The 18,260-nt window shown below is 41.6% G+C and overlaps 3 protein-coding genes across 3 annotated transcripts; 1 reads left to right on the top strand and 2 right to left on the bottom strand.

Annotated features, from left to right (window-relative positions):
- Window positions 1-351: 351 nt before the first annotated feature.
- LOC107048049 (probable actin-related protein 2/3 complex subunit 2) lies at window positions 352-4,202 on the bottom strand. The gene is made up of 6 exons (XM_015271007.1): window positions 3,921-4,202; window positions 2,863-2,956; window positions 2,694-2,793; window positions 2,249-2,447; window positions 1,943-2,163; window positions 352-1,693 (listed from the first exon to the last, which is right to left on the bottom strand). Exons 1-6 carry the CDS (start codon window positions 3,992-3,994, stop codon window positions 1,464-1,466), a joined length of 918 nt encoding a protein of 305 aa, XP_015126493.1. The 5' UTR covers window positions 3,995-4,202; the 3' UTR covers window positions 352-1,463.
- A 2,023-nt stretch (window positions 4,203-6,225) lies between these two features.
- Window positions 6,226-12,380, top strand: LOC107048155. The gene is made up of 2 exons (XM_015271198.1): window positions 6,226-6,910; window positions 7,762-12,380. The coding sequence occupies exons 1-2, from the start codon at window positions 6,742-6,744 to the stop codon at window positions 11,850-11,852; spliced, it is 4,260 nt and encodes a 1,419-aa protein (XP_015126684.1). The 5' UTR covers window positions 6,226-6,741; the 3' UTR covers window positions 11,853-12,380.
- Window positions 11,962-18,068, bottom strand: LOC107048156 (bifunctional 3'-phosphoadenosine 5'-phosphosulfate synthase). The gene is made up of 8 exons (XM_015271199.2): window positions 17,996-18,068; window positions 17,712-17,916; window positions 16,825-16,968; window positions 15,467-16,126; window positions 14,629-15,063; window positions 14,041-14,250; window positions 13,673-13,955; window positions 11,962-13,260 (listed from the first exon to the last, which is right to left on the bottom strand). The coding sequence occupies exons 2-8, from the start codon at window positions 17,733-17,735 to the stop codon at window positions 13,163-13,165; spliced, it is 1,854 nt and encodes a 617-aa protein (XP_015126685.1). The 5' UTR covers window positions 17,736-17,916; window positions 17,996-18,068; the 3' UTR covers window positions 11,962-13,162.
- Between the last annotated feature and the right edge of the window lie 192 nt (window positions 18,069-18,260).

Raw genomic sequence — 18,260 nt, 5'->3', positions numbered from 1 at the left:
AAATCAAACTGATCGATAATCTTCCATTTTTCATCATTACCTAATTGAAAAATTGATCAATACAGCATTAATTTCTTTGTGAAGTAGAACACAATACTTAAGAAATGATTATTTCCGACCAGAGACATCGCAGAAGAAAATGTCAAAGGACAATTTTGTGGGAAATTTTCTCCTCCGCAACAAAGGTCTTATGCCATTTTCCCCCAGGATGAGTCCCCCTCGAGATAAATGCATAATTAACCGTTATTTCCTGATTTAACGAATTTGTAAGAAAACAATTCCTCATTTCACCTCGACAAATCCATCGTTTCGATCTAAAAATAGGGAAATTCGAATGATTAATATCACGAAAAATGTTTTAATCCTTTTTTATTATCTTATAATAAGTAAAGATTGGAAATAAAAATACTCATTTGTTACAAAAACAATATTCTATGGTTCGTGGCTATGACATAAAATTGTGTCACTTCGTTAACAAGGTCTATCTCGTATTAACTCACTCATTACCCTCATAGCTCTTAGTATCCAGTTAAAAGTGTTTTAAGAATCTTATTACAATTAAATTCGAACCCGTTATTACATTCATTTCATCACGATACAGGAGTGGAAGCCAGCTGTATTCCATCGCACAACAACAGAATACGTTTAAATAATATTGAGTATATCAATGGGATTGGATTGCTTCATTGAAATGCATTTGACAATACTGATGGACAATAAGAGGAGTCTTTAAACGTTCGGTGTAAAAAAGTTCTTGACTAATTTAATGACAATCATCTGGCACTAGTGGTTCAGCCTCTCAAGTTTTCTAATTCGTTAACGAAGTGATGAAATCAACTCCCCTTTCATTAAAGCAGGCTTATCTCCACAACGAAGTATTCTATAAGAAAAAGTGATAGGACATTTTTTGTGCGAAATTCAATTTTCTAAAAAAAATTTCTTATCACATTTTCCCCGAAAGCCACTCCCTCTCGAGATAAATCCAGAAAACCAAGAATGATTTTTTAATTTTCATCACTTCACCACAAAATAGACGAAATTAAAATTAATTTTTGATTATTTATCCTCGAAATAATGAATTCAGCGTTATCTCCAATTACACATGACTCCTGTGTTCCCTCAACGTAAGTACACGATGTGAATGTGTGAGTGAAAAAATCGTAATCGAAGGAAATTAAAGAATAGTGCCTGTATCGTTGAAAATGTCGAATGTCCTAACGTTCTGTTATTTTGAAAATTTTCTGAGTAAAATTGATTCTTCCCTTAGCCTAGTTCCTATGACCCACTCGACAATATATTCTCTCGAATAACAAGATAGATCCTTCCACTGGGGGCACATCATGTGCCCCCAGCTGGCTAAATCCTCCCAAATGCCAGACGAACTTCACCTCAATCTCCAGGTTTTACAATTAATTCAGCAGTTTTTGTTTAGTCGATTCAGATTGCCTCACTGTTGGAGATTTTCACTCCTTTCTTATGAATGTTCGACCCGTTATTGTTTTCTTCTCGGTGCTCTTTGACGCTGATCTCGCACGATTGAGGACCTTCAGGAAGTCAGTGGTTTTAGTTCGCATTCGAGAGTGAATGTATACCTTACTGCATTTGATGTGGTAATGCAGGTAGTTTCTGAACATGTGGATTAGATCGATCGTGTTGTCTCGGCATTCTCTGTTCGTATGTCTTGGGAAGAGAACTGGAATTTAATGAATGAATTTAGTTTGTTAATTAAACGAGTAAATCAATCAAATTGTTTGTTGAATTAATAGAGATTCAGTTGATATTTTGGAGAATATGAATTTATTACTGGAGAATCTTGAATTAATTATTTACCATTTTAATAATTAATCGAAAATTTAATTGTACAAAAAAAACTCTTGATATTTTTCTCTAGAACTCTATTTTGTTTCAAGATTTGTTTGAAATTGAAATTGAAATGATTTACCAAATGTTACGTATCCAATACTGTCTCCAACCGCGGCATCACAGTCTTGAAGCTCAATGGGTGGTTCTCGATGATTGAAAAGTACCTGAGGCGCCGTATGACTGGCTCTCCTCCCCTCCTTCAATTCCTGCAGAAACATTTTCCCAATTACCATGTCATCCTCGTCTTTGAATATCGTGCTGAAGACCACTGTGACACGGTCACTCTTTGCCTCGACATATCTGCAATGAAAAAATGAAAATTAATCCCAAGAATAAAATCATCAACTGCTGGGGGCACTGTTAGGGGCACTGTCTTGGGGTTTACATTGTTTCCTGGTCTCGATAGTGAATAACTGCCCTCTTCGGACACTGCTCTGGATTGTCAACGTATTTCTCCTGGAAATCGAAGTATTTTTCGAAGACACTTGCGAAGCAGTGCCTCTTGAGAAGACCAACTTTCTTAACGAGTGACTCCCAGTCCTCCGGTAAATTTTCCAAGTCTACTTGCACAGAAACATTGTATCCTGGAGGGAAAAAAAGAAAAAGCATGAAGTCGGAAAGAACCACACTCCTAGAAAATTTGAAATTTGTGGATTTTCGCAGTTTAAACAATAAAAAAAAATCATGAAGTTAGTCTGGAGGAAATCAAGAGTTGAAAATAGCTTCAGGAAAAAGCATCGAGACTTTTCTTAAATTAATGAAATAAAAAAAATGTCTTGATGAATTTTTGGATCTCAATAAGTGAAAAAAGTAAAGTAAAATGAATTTACCTGACTCTGGCTCCACTAGATAAGCCCCATATTCACGTTTGAGCAAGTCATCAGCCCCGTATTCTCTCAGTTGCCCATAGAATTTGAGCGAAATACTTATCTGAAACCCAGGAAAACCCATAAACTCCATTGGACTCTTCACAGAATACAATTATTCAGGGATACTCACCCTAAGTTTTGACTTATCCCCATTGGGATTGGACATGTGGAACAGAGCTCCATCGAAGTCAGCTATTATGACATCTGTAGACTCGGGTTTATGTCTGCAGAATCATCAAATCAAACAATCAAAATCGAATGAATTAATAAATAAAATTGGAATCAACTGTTGGGCCTGGAAATGATCTCTGCAATTGTTCTCAACTCTTATTTAATTCGGGGATAACTCAAGTTTCATGATTAAAATCTGCGCGAGTCTCATATCCTCTTGAGCTTTGATAAAATCATTAATTTATTATCAATAGGGGGGAGGGGGTCAGAGGAATCTAGTTTAATCTGAGAAAGATATGAAATTATTGTGAACTTTTGTACTTTTTTGGATTGATTGAATTATAAATCATGTCAATAACTCGTAGAATGATTTTATTGTCAGGAAATATAAATAGTGCATGCGAAGGCGATTGAGAAGAAAGAAGTATTTCAGAGGAAAAAAACAAAACTAATTTCTAACAAACAACATTTGAAAAACTCTACACTTAAGTTTAAAAAATTACCATTTATTCCTATTTTCAGGAATCATAAATTTTTGTGGTTTTTAAAATCAAGTAAGAACTTTTTCCAACTCTTTTCAACTTCATTTCTAAATTTATAAAATTGCTGAAGACCGCTCAGGCCAACCTGTTGTCATTTGAATTTTGAAAAAAGATAATTGCAAATATTGAAAATAAAATATTTGCTACTCCTCATGGATTGAACCGGTTCGTGCCCAGTGGATTGAGGTTAAACCCCTCTCAAGTCCTCAATCTAACGTCAGTTGTCCCCCCGATTCCAACCGCAGCCACGTCCCGCTGATACGAAATTAGTCATCCCCAGCAGTTTGCGAGCCCCGATGACACATTTAAACAACAAACTCCGGAGTTGAACGATAAAAAAAAATCAGACAACGCCCAGCCGGAAAAATGATATCCCAGGCACTCGACGGACTCCAAAATGCCCCCCAAAATCGTCCAGTACTCAAACGAAATAAAGAAAATGGGGAAATAATCGAGCGAAAAATACCGTACTCACCCCGATAATGTATTTTTTATTTTTGTTTGTAATGTCTCTTCTAGTATCCTATTGTTAATCTCCAGCAGAATCATTATTACTCACTAACAACTTTCTCTAGTTAATACAATAATCAACAATTTATTATTGCTGTCACCATGTATACGGCACTATTAACTTCAACTGATTTTTCGCCCTCAACTGGAATTATTTTTTTCACTTCATGGAATTTTTTTTATCGGAAATAAACCGTGAGATGGGATTATCGAGTGGATTCTAACGTGGAATAATACCGTGCTTAGGATGGATAATTTTTGGTTGGGTTAAAGATGGCGTATTTTATTATTTATTGTTGGTAAAACAGAAATTTTATGATCCTGAAGTTTGCCAGTAGAGCAAAAAGTAACTCCTAGTAAAAACCTAGCGAATTCGCTAGAAAATTCGATTGGATTTCTATTGAACTTTCTATTAGTTTTTGGCCGTTTCTATTGAAATGTTCAATAGAAAATATCCTATCGAAAAAGTCAATAGAATTCGATTTTTTAATAAAGCCTATTTTATTGAGATATTTTCTATAGAATCTCCTCGGCTCAAATTTTCGAAGTTTTTTTTCATTCTATTTTTCTTCTCTTCTCATCAAGAAAATCAAACAAACAAAGTTGGTAAATTCGAGCGGAAAAACTTCTGCACGAAAATTAAATTCTGTTGACTTTTTCTATAGAATATTTTCCATTGAACATATCAATAGACAAAGTTGTATAGAATGCTGAAATTCTACCAATTTTTTCTATAAAAGAAGGTCCAAAGGAAAATATTCTACAGAAAAAATCAATAGAATTTTATTTCCTTATACAACTTATTCCAACTTATTTGAAATCATTTCTTCATTTTTCGTATAGCAATAGCAATTATAGCAATTCTACAACTCAAATTTCCCGTTCTTTCGTTTGATTTTTAAAAACTACGTATTCTATAACCAATTGTTGGTAAAACAGTCTTTTCAACTATTTCTGAATTTTATTCTTATGAATTAATCAAGTTTATCCTACACTCGTTATTCTTTTACTTGAACTTTTTTTTTAAATTTTTATTCATATATTTTTCTTTTTTCTTTTTTTTTTTTTTAATAGTTGCCCGAGTTTAGCGGAAGGGGTGGGGGAAGTGGTCGCCATTGTCGAAGATGAATTGGCGGGAGCTGCCGGCTTACGTGAGTCCAGTGAGTTTGAGTGGAACAAACGTCGCGGATCGGTTTTTATTGTGGAATTAATTGTTAATTGTGGAGTGATGAGTGAGGTGGGTGTGTGGGGGCAGTGCCGGGGGGTTTATTGGTGAGATTAGCAGAGGTTCGAGGAGGTTATGGCGCAGGGGCTTGGCGGAGGGTGAGTGGATGTTTGTTTTTGCGATGAAACTGCATGTTTTTGTTTATTTAATTGTTGATTAGCCAGACTTTGTCGAACGGAGGTCAGCCCCAGGGTTCTTGGGGATGATCCAGTCGGAATTTTGCTAATCTAAAAGTGCAGTGACGAATGCTCGTGACAGAATGATTCAGTTTGTTCATTTTGCTGGAGAGTGGCATAAAACTTTTTTGTAGCCTATGAAATTCTCTGCGAGAGTATTTTCCGACATTTTCTCATGAAATCATTGATTACCGAGATGATGAAAAGCTTTTTTTTAAATGTGTAATTATGGGATTAGGAGAACGTGTCAAAGGACATTTTTTGTGGATTACAAAATTTTTCATAAAAATGTTGTTTGAGGTCTGCTCAAGGAGATAATTACACAATCCACAAAAATCTCGAATTAATATAATCTGACCAACGCACATGAAAAAAGTCAAACTATCCCTAACAACCCCGGAATTAATTTATTAATTTATTCATTGTTTGTAGACCCAACAGCACAAAGATAATGACAGGGTCAAATTAAATACATTGCTATATTGAAATCTCCCAGCAAAACCCCTCTAGTACCCAGAAAACCCTCCCCCGACTGCCCCCACATTGTCCCATCATCATCTCAGTGTTACATTCTCTTTATTCAATGAGCAAATCATCAACTCCATGAGCAACCGTTCAAAATTCCCGCTCGTTCCATCATTTTTTCCCTCCAAACTCTCCTCGATGTCCATTGGTCCATCACCTGTGACGTCACTCCCCGACATGCCCACGAAAAAAATTTCTCAAAAATCCCCTCAAGCCCCCAAAAGCCCTCGAAAAAATTTACGAATCCCATTTCCCCCCAGAAACCGCTCAAAACGGCCCCAAAACTCGCCCCCAAGCCGCCGTCGCGCAAATGACCGTCCCACCGCCCGCCATCTTAACGACGCGACGCGTCTCTCGATCAAAAGCGTGTCTGAAATCCCAGTGGACGAAGCCAAAACCCTCGATACCCCCAAAAACCTCAAAATCTCCCAAGCAAAACCCCTCTAGTGCTTAATTCCCCCCCGAAAACCCTCCAACGACTGCCTCCACGTTGTCCCATCACCTTCCCAGTGTTACATTCTCTTTATTCAATGGGCAAGTCATGAATTGGCAGACGGTGTGTAGAAAGTCGTTCGAAACATGCTGAGACCACGAAAATGTACAAGAGCCCATTTGGGATACGCGCCATCTGTATAGTGAGCCACCTAATTCCTCTATTTCACATCTATGGGCTTGATACGTGATCAAAGATACTTTTTTTCAAAATAACAGACATGTTTTGGGTCACACGCGAAAATCAAAAGCGACGATTGAGGCCCTGATTACGAGGGATTTCGGAAAATACCCCGGGGTTCGGGGGGTTTTTTCTCCAGTTGTGATAACGTACGAGTGGTTTGAATTAACCCCATTCGCCGAGGAACATGAGTGACCAAACTGGGACTACGATATTTATTGGTGACAAGAATAATGAAAATTCGAGGGAGGAGACTGGGAAATGTGTGATTTATTCCTTCGATGATAATGTAGAAATTGGCGGGGCTAAGGGGGAAGCGAGGAGGAGTAAGGAGGACTGTGGAAATATTTTTGGAGGTAAATATGTATTTATGATTGATTTTACAGACAGAATTGACGCTTTGCTTGTCATTTCGACAATTTTTCTGTTGAGAATTAATAAGTTGACGTGTAATTTGGGGAAGAGGTTTTTGCTTGGTGCAAGGAACCAATTTTTATGATTTTTGTGATTAAAAAATATATAATTTAAAAAACTACCCACTTGATGCAAATACACTTGGTGTCTGGGTGTAATAAATGTTTCCGGAGCTAGATATATATCTTTATATTCGAATTTACTCCTAGAAAATTGAAGCTTTTTGTTTGATTGAATAGAATTTTTTATTTCGTATTTTTCTATGAAATTCAGCAATTTTTCTGTTCAGAATTTATAAGTTGACCTGCATTTTAATGACAATATTTTTATTTGGAGGAAGAAATTTATTTTTTCATTAAAAGTCTACTCATTTTATGGAAGTAAACTCTTTCTCTGTGTGTGGTAAATGTTTCTTGATCTAAATATATCTTTATATTCAATTTTACGTTCAGAGAATTAGAGATCATTCAGATCATCGAAATAAAAAAAAAACAAGATCACGTTTGAAAGATAATCCCGGGCCTTAAATTTCCCCAATTTTTTTTCTATTAGGGTTTAAATAATAAACTCATTAAAATGTCCGGGAACATGAGGTCAAATGTGGCTCAAATGAAAGCTCTGACGTTGGACTACAGAAGTAGAAACCCACATCACCATGAAAATGTCTTCATTTGGCCCAAAAAGCATATTTCAATGATCGAAAAGAAATTTATCAACTTAAAATCTCCCAAAAGCTCAACTGAAAACCATATCCCCAACCACCGCCAAAGCTAACTGCACCTTCCCTCCCCAGATGCCATGCCAGCGGTGAAGTACACCTACAAGCGTTCAGCGCCAGTTTCCGCCTCATCTCCCCCAGCCAAAGTTGAACACAACTACAGCGACACGCAGCCCTCCACGGGTAAGCCCCCGCCGCAAGTGAAAACCCTGAACGACCTGAAGAGAGTCACCCCCAAGGTGAGGCTCTTCCCCCCAGAGGTAAAATCCCTGAACGAGCTCTCGAAGCCCTCGCAGGGCCCACCCGACACCAGAGAGCAGCTCAGGAACTACTGCCGCACCTGTGCAGGCTTGAAGATCCCCCTGGTCGACATCTTCGGGGAGAAGGGCCTCCAGATGCGCCTGAATCAGCAGATGAAGCACCTGGAGGAGATCAACCAGCACGACGGCCTCTCCACCCAGATGTGCATGGACTGCATCTGCGACCTGAAGATGAGCTACAAATTCTTCATGCAGATAAAGAAGGCGCAGATCAAGCTCAAGTCCCTGGTGAGCATCCCCGTGAGTGAAGAGAAGTCGAGGATCATAACAATTCCTGACAGTCCAAAGAAGAAGATTCCAGTTGAACCAATCAAAATTCAACTAATCAAGCCAGTTGAGGCAACTAAACCAGTCAGTGAACCTGTTCAATTACCCAGTGATCCACCTGTCGAGGTACCGAAGGATCCACCTGCTGAGGTACCTAAGGATCCCCCTGCTGAGGTACCTAAGGATCCCCCTGCTGAGGTACCTAAGGATCCCCCTGCTGAGGTACCTAAAGATCCCCCTGTTGAGGTACCCACTGATCCACCAACTCCTCCAGGCCCTGCCTCCCCTGCCCCAGCCTCTGACAACGAATCCCTCGAGGAATTCGACCCCGAGGACTCCTCCATGGACAACGACCTCCTGGAGCCGCCCGAGGAAGCCCCAGAGGAATCCGAAGCCCCAAGGAGCCCTGAACCACCTCGAAAGCCTCCAACACCAGGCCCCCTTAAACCCCAGTCAAAGTGCGAGACAGTATACCAATACGACACAGCTCTGAACACGTACATAAAAGTAGAGTCTCCCTCCCTGCCGCCAGCAGCTGACCTCGAGGAGCTAGAAGACCAAAAGAAAAAATCGATAAAGAGCGAGGAGAGGGACTCAGACCCCTCCAAGAAGGTTTTGAAGAGAAAAGCCAGTTCAGGGAGGGATTCACTGGACTCGCAAAGCAACTCGGAGTCGGATTCCCTGAAGAAAACCGTCAAGGATCCAAAGCTGCAGAAGTTGATGGGAAGCCCCCTGAACGTGTCCCCCTCGGGTGAAGACGGCGTAATGTACGTGACTGTGAAGGGACCAAAGCCCAACGAACTTCTTCTCGTTAAAGTCAAGAAGATGGAGAAGAATGGCGACAAAAAGGAAGAGAGCAAACCGATAATTCTGAAGAAGCCCCTGAAGCCAGTTGACAAGGTCCTGAAGACACCGCCTGTCCAATCCCCGGAGACAGTGGCCAAGTTGCAGAACTCTAGAATAATCGAACAGCAGATTGAGCAGTACAAGAAGAAGCGAGAGCAGATACTGGGGGGCACAGCGGGTATCCCGAATGCCCTCAAGTTCGAGGATGGAACTGTGAGGTTTGTAAATCCAGTGCAGAGTCTCGCTGAGACAGACGAGATGAGACGGGAGTCCAGTGACAGCGAGTCCAGGGAGAAGATCACGTTCAGGACGTACGGTATCACTGACACAGAGGAGAATCGTCCGTTGTCGACGAAGGAGTATCTGGCGAAATTTGCGAGGCTGAAGCGCAAGTGGGAGGAGGCGAAGGCGAAGAAGGCGGCCCTGCAGGAGCAGCTCAACGCCTCCTACACGGAGTGCAACCTGGAGAAGTTGACTAGGATTCTGGGGGAGAGGGAGAAGAACCTGCAGAATTTTCAGGAGTACCTGAGACAGAGGAAGATCGTAATAACGAGGCTCAAGGACGAGGACATAATATCGTTGTACGAGGGGAGGAGCACAGCTGATGCCAAGAAGAAGTTCCCCGATCTCATTGACGACCAGATGCCTGCTGATGGACTGATGGAGGTCGACTTGTTCGACTGCGACTACTGCATCCAGACGTTCTCCTCTCGTGACGCTCTCGAGGATCATCTCAAGACACACGACTACAAGATCAACTACTTCTGCGAGGACTGCGGCGAGGAGTTCTACAGTAATAAATCCAAAAGGTCTCACAATGTCACGTGCATTAAGAAGCTCATCTGCAAGTACTGCGACCTGATGCTGGAGTCGAGGGGTAAGAAGAGGCAGCACGAGCAGAAGCACTGCGACGCCATCTATGGACAGCTCTGCGACATCTGCGGGGAGAAGTTCAAGCACCAGGGGACCCTGGACCAGCACATCAAGACCCAGCACATGAGCTGGGAGAAGATCTTCCCGTGTCCAAAGTGCGAGAAGAAATTCGCCTTCAAACAGAAGTTGAGCTTTCACCTGAAGTCGGTGCACACGACGATGAGGGCGTACTTGTGTGAGGATTGTGGGGCGGACTTCAAGAATCCAGCGTCGTTGAGACACCACAGGATCAGGAAGCATCAGCCCAATGGCAACAAGAGGGAGTGCCCTGTGTGCCACAAGCTGGTGCCTTTCTACAGTCTGTCGAAGCACATGTACACGCACAAGGCTTATACCATTCAGTGTCCGCATTGCGATAAGATGTTTAAGAACACATCGACGCTGAAGCAGCACGTGAGGATCCACGAGGACCAGAGGCAGCACCGCTGCGACACCTGCGGGGTGGGCTTCAACAGGAGGGACGGCCTGCGGCTGCACATGAGGGTCCACCAGAAGACGGACAGCAGGGCGTTGAAGGAGTGCTCCTGCCAGATATGCTCGGAGAAGTTTCCCAATCACTCGATGCTGGTGATACACAGGAACAGGGTGCACAAGGATGGCAAGCAGTACACCTGCCAGATTTGCAACAGGTCGATGCTGTCGACGAGATCGCTGGACTGGCACATGTCGCATATTCACAATCAGACGACGCCGGGGATCTCCAAGGAGGAGGGGGACACGCCTGGTGAGAAGAAGCGAGTGACTTGCAATCACTGCTTGAAGACTTTTAAGACGGAGATGATACTGAGGACGCATATCAAGAATACGCATATGGAGAAGAACCCGGTCAAGTGTCTGGATTGCGAGGAGACTTTCACCTCGGAGGTCAGGCTCAGGCACCACATGATGGTGACGCACAACAGGCTGGAGGGCACCCTCACCTGTCCCCACTGTCCGAAGCGTTTTGTCAATCAACTGAGACTTAAGACGCATATGATATCGCACTCTGAGGACAGACCATTCACCTGTGAGATCTGTGGGTTCAATCTCAAGACCAAGATACAACTGATCAAGCATCATCAGAACAGACACAGCGATGAACGACCTCTGCAATGCAGGTACTGCCCTTGGAGGTGTAAACAGGTCTCCGCTCTCGTGTGCCATGAGAGGACTCACACCAATGAGCGACCCTACTCTTGCATTGTTTGTAAGCAACGGTTCAAGTATCTTGGGGATAAGAACAAGCATGAGAGGAGGCATGAGAGCTTGGGAGGGTCTGGCTTCAAGAGGATTGTCAGCGGGAGGAATGCGAAGAAGGGTGAGGGCGAGGGCGAGGGGGAGGCCGAGGGGGAGGGTGACACTTCGGAGGAGCAGGAGCAGGAGATTGAACTGGAGATGGATCAGGAAAACTATGAGATCGAGGGAGAACTTGGTGAGGAGGAGTTCGAGGAGGGCGAGGAGTTCGACACTGAAGAGCAGATTGTCAAATTTGAGGCTCAGGAGATTGAAGGGGAGTATGCACAGGAGTACGAGGAGACCTCCAGGGAGGCTTCGGAGGCTGCTGAGGTTATTATGAGCATGGAGGACGCCACTGTGTACACGGAAGAGGTGACGGCTGAGAATATTGAGGGGGCTGAGATGATTACAGATGAGATCATGACCAGTCAGATCCTGCAGACTGGGACGGTCGTGCATATCCAGCAGCAGGATGATGATGGCAAGATTCAGGTCATTCCTGTGATGCTTTCGTTGCCGGATCTGTCGGAGGGGGGGACTGAGGTCAATCTTGCTACTGCGTCTATCATGTATGATGATGGGTAGGCAGGAAGTCTCGGGTTGTTGAGGAGTTGGTGATTGATTGGTCGTTAATTCAATCGATAACGGGGGGGGGGGAGAAGGCCAAGGCTTCTTGGCAGGGTTGATAATCGAGTTTAGTTCAATATTTTATTTTTTGCACATATTTGCCTCATTCGGAAGGAGAAATATTGCTTTATTTGATGAATTGATCTTATGTTTCCTCATCTTATTTCATGGAGTTCATTATGAAATAAGATAGTTGTATCTTTTATTAGGGTGATATTGACATTATTTGGTTTGTAAAAGAAGAAAATTGTTGGGGTAGACTACAATTGATTGCTGTCAAAGTACAATAAGCTTGTATTTCAGTCATTCTTTAGGTTTAAATATATTAGAACGTATGGTAAATACATACAGTGACGGGAATATTGTTGGAGTGGATGTATATTGAAAAAATATGATGAGGGTATTCTATTTTTGTCAAGTATCGTTTAATTATTAATGTGTACTTTAACACTTTACTACGGTAATAAAATATTTTAAATATCGTAAGTGCCTTTTTATTGTAGATTTTCTTTCTCTAGTGATATATTTTCAATATTCAATTAATAATGAACAGAATTGAAGGGAAGAGCCAAGTGATGACGAGACGAATATCACTTTTTCAAAAAATTAAATCGTCTTGTCACAAATCAACACTTCAACTTCTGAATGACAATTAAATTAAATAATTTGTTTTCTCAATAATTTTTTTCTCTTCATTTAATCCACTTATTCTTCTCTCAGGTAATTATTCACTCCGGGCACATGTCGGTGTAATAAATACTTAACGTCACATGATTTTTCAATTACCAGTCAAAGACAAAATAATTTTTTTGATAATATATCAAATTCTATAAAATATATAAATCCCTCTTTTTAAAAATAATATTTGATATTGCATTGTACCACTGTATGAAGGTCAAGATTCTGGGGGATATTGCCGGGTTGTCGGTATGTACAGTTTTGGAATGTTATAATTGATTAAAATGCTTTGCAGCTGATAATTATGCAGTGAAGTGGTAAAACGTAAAAAAATTGAATCGAACGTTTTCGTTTTTTCGATTTATCTCGGGACTGACTCATCCCAGGAGAAAAAGTCACAAGATCTTTTTTGCAGCTCATGAAATTTCCCACAAAAAATGTATGGGACATTTTCTCCTGAAATCATTCGGTATCAAGATAATTTGATGTTCAATAATGTGTAAAAAAAATTTGTTACATTTCACACTTCACTCTTGAATTCATTTAATTTATTCGTCGAATTGTATTAAAATTGAGGGGATTATGCTTCGTTAATGTTGCTCTCCATCTTGGTAATAGTTCACGAGGACCTGCCATGCTTTCGGCGCCATGAAACCATCCGGTGGTACTTGGCCTGCTCTAGCTAGTGCTGAAAAAAAAACAAGTGGATAATTGCATTTTTTTTATAAATAAGAATTTCACTATTCTCTTCTTTTATTATTTCACGTCATAGTACTATCATCAACTGAACTGTTATCACATTTTTGCGTATCATTTCGTTCTGTCAAATGATTATACGTTCAGACCCTCTCAAGACCTCTCTGAAAAAAAATTATTTTTGCCAAATATCCATTCTCTTAAGAGAAGTATTCATTTTTTCAATGTCAAATTGCTCCAGAAGATGAGCATGTTATCACTTTGAGTCCACTCCCTCAACAATTATCAACAGTAAAAAACTAATCGAAATTCTTCCCTCTAGAAAATAAAAAATTTAGGAAAAATAAATAACATACAAGAAATGGATACTTTGAGAGAGGAAGGGTATGAAGTATTTCAAGTACCTCTCATTCTCGTTCCAGAGATGAAATCAAAGTCCTGCTTCCTTTCTGAATCGAAAAAGTCCATTTTCTTATTTTTCGTGTCATAAGCCGCAACTTTGAACGGAATTATTTCAAGATTCTGGAGTCCCCTGGCCATTGACAGGACTCTAGCCCCATGCGTTGGGTCGTAAAGATTTCCATCTGGGGTTGAGTCCTTGTTGGGATGAGGAATGCCAGCAGGATCTCTTCCTACTATGTAGAAATTGGCACCTGCGTTCATTCTCGCTTTCGCGTGCCATTGAACCTGTTGGAAAAATCATCCATGAGCCTTTTATCTGGTTGATAATTATACTCCGATGATTGGAGACGTTACTCGGAGATTGTTGTACCTCAACTGGTCCAGCATACATCATTGGACTAGGAAATATTGCTAAGAGTGTGGAGTTTTTATCCAGAATCCCCTCTTCGAGAACTGCTTTATGCTGCAGCATTCTTGTGGGTAGGGGTACGTCGTCGTCCTTGGTCCATCCTCCCAGAGGATGTAATAATAAAACAGGATTCTTGAATCCTCTTTCTCCCAATAAACGTTGCCTCGTGTCCTAAATTGAATCAATGAAGAAAGATATTTAATCACTAATTTAACAATAGTTCATTTTCTGTTGAACATCTCTAATATCAATGGGGATAACGCAATTTTTATGAAGATCAATATGAGATTTTTTTCTACTAAAATTATTGGACACAAATTTTCCCATTTTTTCCGCTAGATTTTGTTTTGCTTTGCATTACAGAAACAATTTTTTTAAAACTTGGAAAATTGATGCTTCAGCATTTTTTTAGAATAAATCTCAAGAGAAAAATTCAAATTCTAGCGAATTCGCCTGATTTTCTATTGAATTTTTCATACGTGAATGTATTCTAAAAATTCCGCTATCTCAAAGTCAAGCCAAATAATGAATAATGTCGCTGAAATTTACCTGCATGAGCAATGCATGTCCATTATGAATAGGATTCCTCAACTGAAAAGCGAAGACAGCATCAGCCTTCATGGCCCTGCAGCGCTCCCTAATCTCATTAGGGGTCAGTCTGTAGTCGTCCAAGCCGTCCTTCCACTTGATTCTCTCCAGCACTTCAACGTCCCCTCCCATCAGCCAATCCCCGGAGTCGTGGATAATCCTCACGTAAGGATGTCTCATGTCACTCGTGCCAAACTGCCTGCAGCATCTCTCCTCCTTCCTGTGGGCGTAGAACTCCGGTCTCCGCAAAATCGCCAGGGCATTTTTTTTGTGTCTCAGTGTCACTGCTGAGTGTCCCTCCAATCTATTCCTGTCGGCAGTGGTCACTGCTAGGACTATCGGGACGGATTGGTTAATCTCGTTGCCATCTACTATCAAACATCTCAGATGTTGAGTCTGAAACAGGAGAATTCCCATGAATTCAACAATAATTCGATAACTATGAAGTTTAGAGGAAAATGTCAGAAGATATTTTATCCAGAGAATTGCATAAGCTATAAAAATGTCCTACAATGTTTTTCTCGAAACCCCGTAGGTTCAGAGCTATTTCCAAAAAACTAAGAACACAAATTGCAAGCTGGTAATCATCTCAGAAACGAAGTAGTCAGCGTCATTATCCGAATATCTCGGAAGCTATCAGGTTTATCAAAAAATGTCACAAGACCTTTTTCATCGAAAATTTCACGAGCTACAAAAAAGCTCTTACGACACAATCCTCTAAACCCACTCCTTTCCGAGATATTTCCAAAGTAAGGCAGGCCTGTTTTTTCGAAAAAAAGAAAAAAATCAGGAATCTCACCTGAAGGTACTGCTCCTCCCTCATGAACCCCGTCAACGGGGCAGCCCATCCCTCCGCAAGTATTTGCAGCCACTGGACATCAATTTCCGTGATGTCAACAGAGGAAAGTGTCTCCGCCTCCGCCTTGGCACTGGCAATCCTCACTTCCGGGACGAAAAGCTCTTTAATGAGGGAGTCAGCCTTCGGGGCGACAGGAATAATGTGCTTCCTCTCCAGGAGATCAATCACCATCGCCGCTGACTCCTCCAGGGTGCAGTTCTCAGTCGTGACGATGAGATCGGAGTGCAGGGGACGCTCGTACATCTGGTCGATACCAGTGAAGCCCTTGATTGCCCCCTGACGCGCCTTCTTGTAGAGACCTTTAGTGTCTCGTGCCTCGCAGACGTTCAGGGGAGTGTCCACGAAGACCTCGAAGAACGGGAGGTCGAAGTCCTTGTGGATGCGCCGGGCTGTCTGGCGGTCCTCGTCGTAGGGGGAGACGAAACTGCAGAGGACTATCTGACCACTGTCCGCGAAGAGCTTGGCTACCTCGGCCACTCGGCGGATGTTCTCCTGGCGGTCCTCTCGGGTGAAGCCCAGGTTCGAGTTCAGACCGGTTCGCACGTTGTCACCGTCCAGGCCGTAGGCGGCTATTCCACGCTCTACCAGTATCGCTTCCACCTGAGATTAAGCAGTCGATTGGTTTTGGAAATTTTTTTTGTTTAGTTGAGGGTCAAATGACCCTTGGGGACGTTTGGAGGTGAGGGTCAAATGAACCTTGAGGACGTGTGGGGTTGAGGGTCAAATAACGCTTCGCAATTACTCGGCTGTAATCCGCTTGACCCTCAATTAGAAATGAATAAAACGTCAAAACACCCTTGAGGACGTCTGGAGTTGAGGGTCAAATGACCGTTTGGTTTAGTTGAGGGTCAAATGGGGCTGAGAGTCAAACGAACGTTAACGACGGTCCGGGCTGAGGGTCAAATGACCCTTGAGGACGTTTGGACGTGAGGGTCAAATGAACCTTGAGGACGTGTGGGGTTGAGGGTCAGATGACGCTTTGCAATTACTCGGCTCTAACCCGTTTGACCCTCAACTAGAAATTAATAAAAAGTCAAATGTCCCTTGAGGACTTTTGGAGTTGAGGGTCAAATGACCCTTGAAGACGCGTGGGGTTGAGGGTCAAATTATTATTATCTTAAGGGGCAAACGACCCTTGGAAACAAGTGACCCTGATCACTCATTTGACCCTCAGCTGCAAACATCCTCAAGGGTCAAACCTTTTTGCCACTCAGTTTCCTGAATTGCGCTAAATAGTCGTTTCTACAAAATTTTCCATTAGTTGGAAATAGCTCAAGCCCTGGAGTGATTTTTTTTACCTGAAATGCTATCGAGGTTTTTCCAGCACCAGACAGCCCAGTGAGCCACACTGTGCATCCTCGGAACCCCCGCAATTTTCCCAATGTCTGACCTCGTTTGGCCCGCGACACATGGTGGGCTTGTACAGAGACGTTTGCACATGTCTGCAATTAAGAACAATAATCTTTTTCCAATTTACAAGTCTCCTTAGTTATCTGTTATCTCGAGGCTGACGCGATAACAGCCTCCTTCGATACTGAACAAATACCCTCTTTCACCCAATCACGTTAATAAACCTTCAATCGTCCATGAAACATTCCCCGTCAAATTCTTATCTTGAACTTTGTTTTGATGATCAATGAAACGATCAATTAATGTCGTTAACAATTAAAAACTGGAGACATTAACAAAGAAACGAAGAAAAATAGTAATATTAACGCTTCGAATGAAAACTTGTTTTTATTTTCTGTGGAAAATAACGAAATTAGAATTATTTTTCATTGAAAAAATAGTGCTTGAAGCCCTTTACTAGATATTTTGTTCAATTTTAATCCTTCGAAATGACGAAAATAACATAATTAACGTCTTTCTCAATTTTTAATGACTTCATTTAAATTTTAAAAAACATCCCGAGTCGGAAAATTCCTAAATTCTGCATTTTCAAAATTTGGTTTTGATTATTTCGTAATAATTAATTGAATTAATTAATTTCGTAATAATTCATTTCCAATAATGAAAATTAATTGGAAAACAAATCGTAAGTAGAGAAAATTGACAACTTTAGACCTCAATTATCTGAAAAAATGAACATCTGAAATTTCCAATGACTGAAATTTCTCTTTGAATAAAATATAAATCCGTAATTCCGAAAGTTGGTGCATTTAAAAAATCCGAAAATAGGATTTACCGTCATCATTCGTTTGCTCGTCATGTCGCTTGTCGTTTTCCTCGGTGATATTTCCTGGAACGAAGAGCAGGTAAAATCCCCTGGCTCTGGATAGTGGGCCAGTTGTACGTGGCAGTGACAACGAACACCGAATGTATCGGGTGGTGCAATTGCAGGAGCAAGCCCTCGTATGTGCCTCCCTAGTCACCCCTTGGAGGCCCAGAATCTGGAAGAGAGTGGAGGTGGGACAGGTGAAAAGTGCCTCACAATTTTCGATGACTGACGTTTTGGAATGAAAAAAATACCTCATGATCTGTTCGTCCACCTCGGCCACTGAACACTGCGGGTTGCGATACGAGCAGGGCTCACTACATCCTCTCCCTCTCTCTTTCCATCTTGACCGGGACGAGCGCGATGGGCGCCTCCACTGCCCCGGACCAATGACGGATCGCCCCGCCGAGAGGTGTTTGAAACCATTGGACTCAATTGCGCACGCGTTTTCCTAGGATTCCTCCGTTTGTTGCCTGTTATCAGCGAAATTTTTACGGTGAAATCGAGAAAGTCACCTAC

Source organism: Diachasma alloeum, unplaced genomic scaffold, assembly GCF_001412515.2.
Source record: "Diachasma alloeum isolate Michigan unplaced genomic scaffold, Dall2.0 Dall_scaffold_00185, whole genome shotgun sequence".
In the NCBI taxonomy this organism is placed as follows: Eukaryota; Metazoa; Arthropoda; class Insecta; order Hymenoptera; family Braconidae; genus Diachasma; species Diachasma alloeum.
Note: the sequence above shows the minus strand (reverse complement) of the source record. Positions and strands in the feature narration are given on the sequence as shown.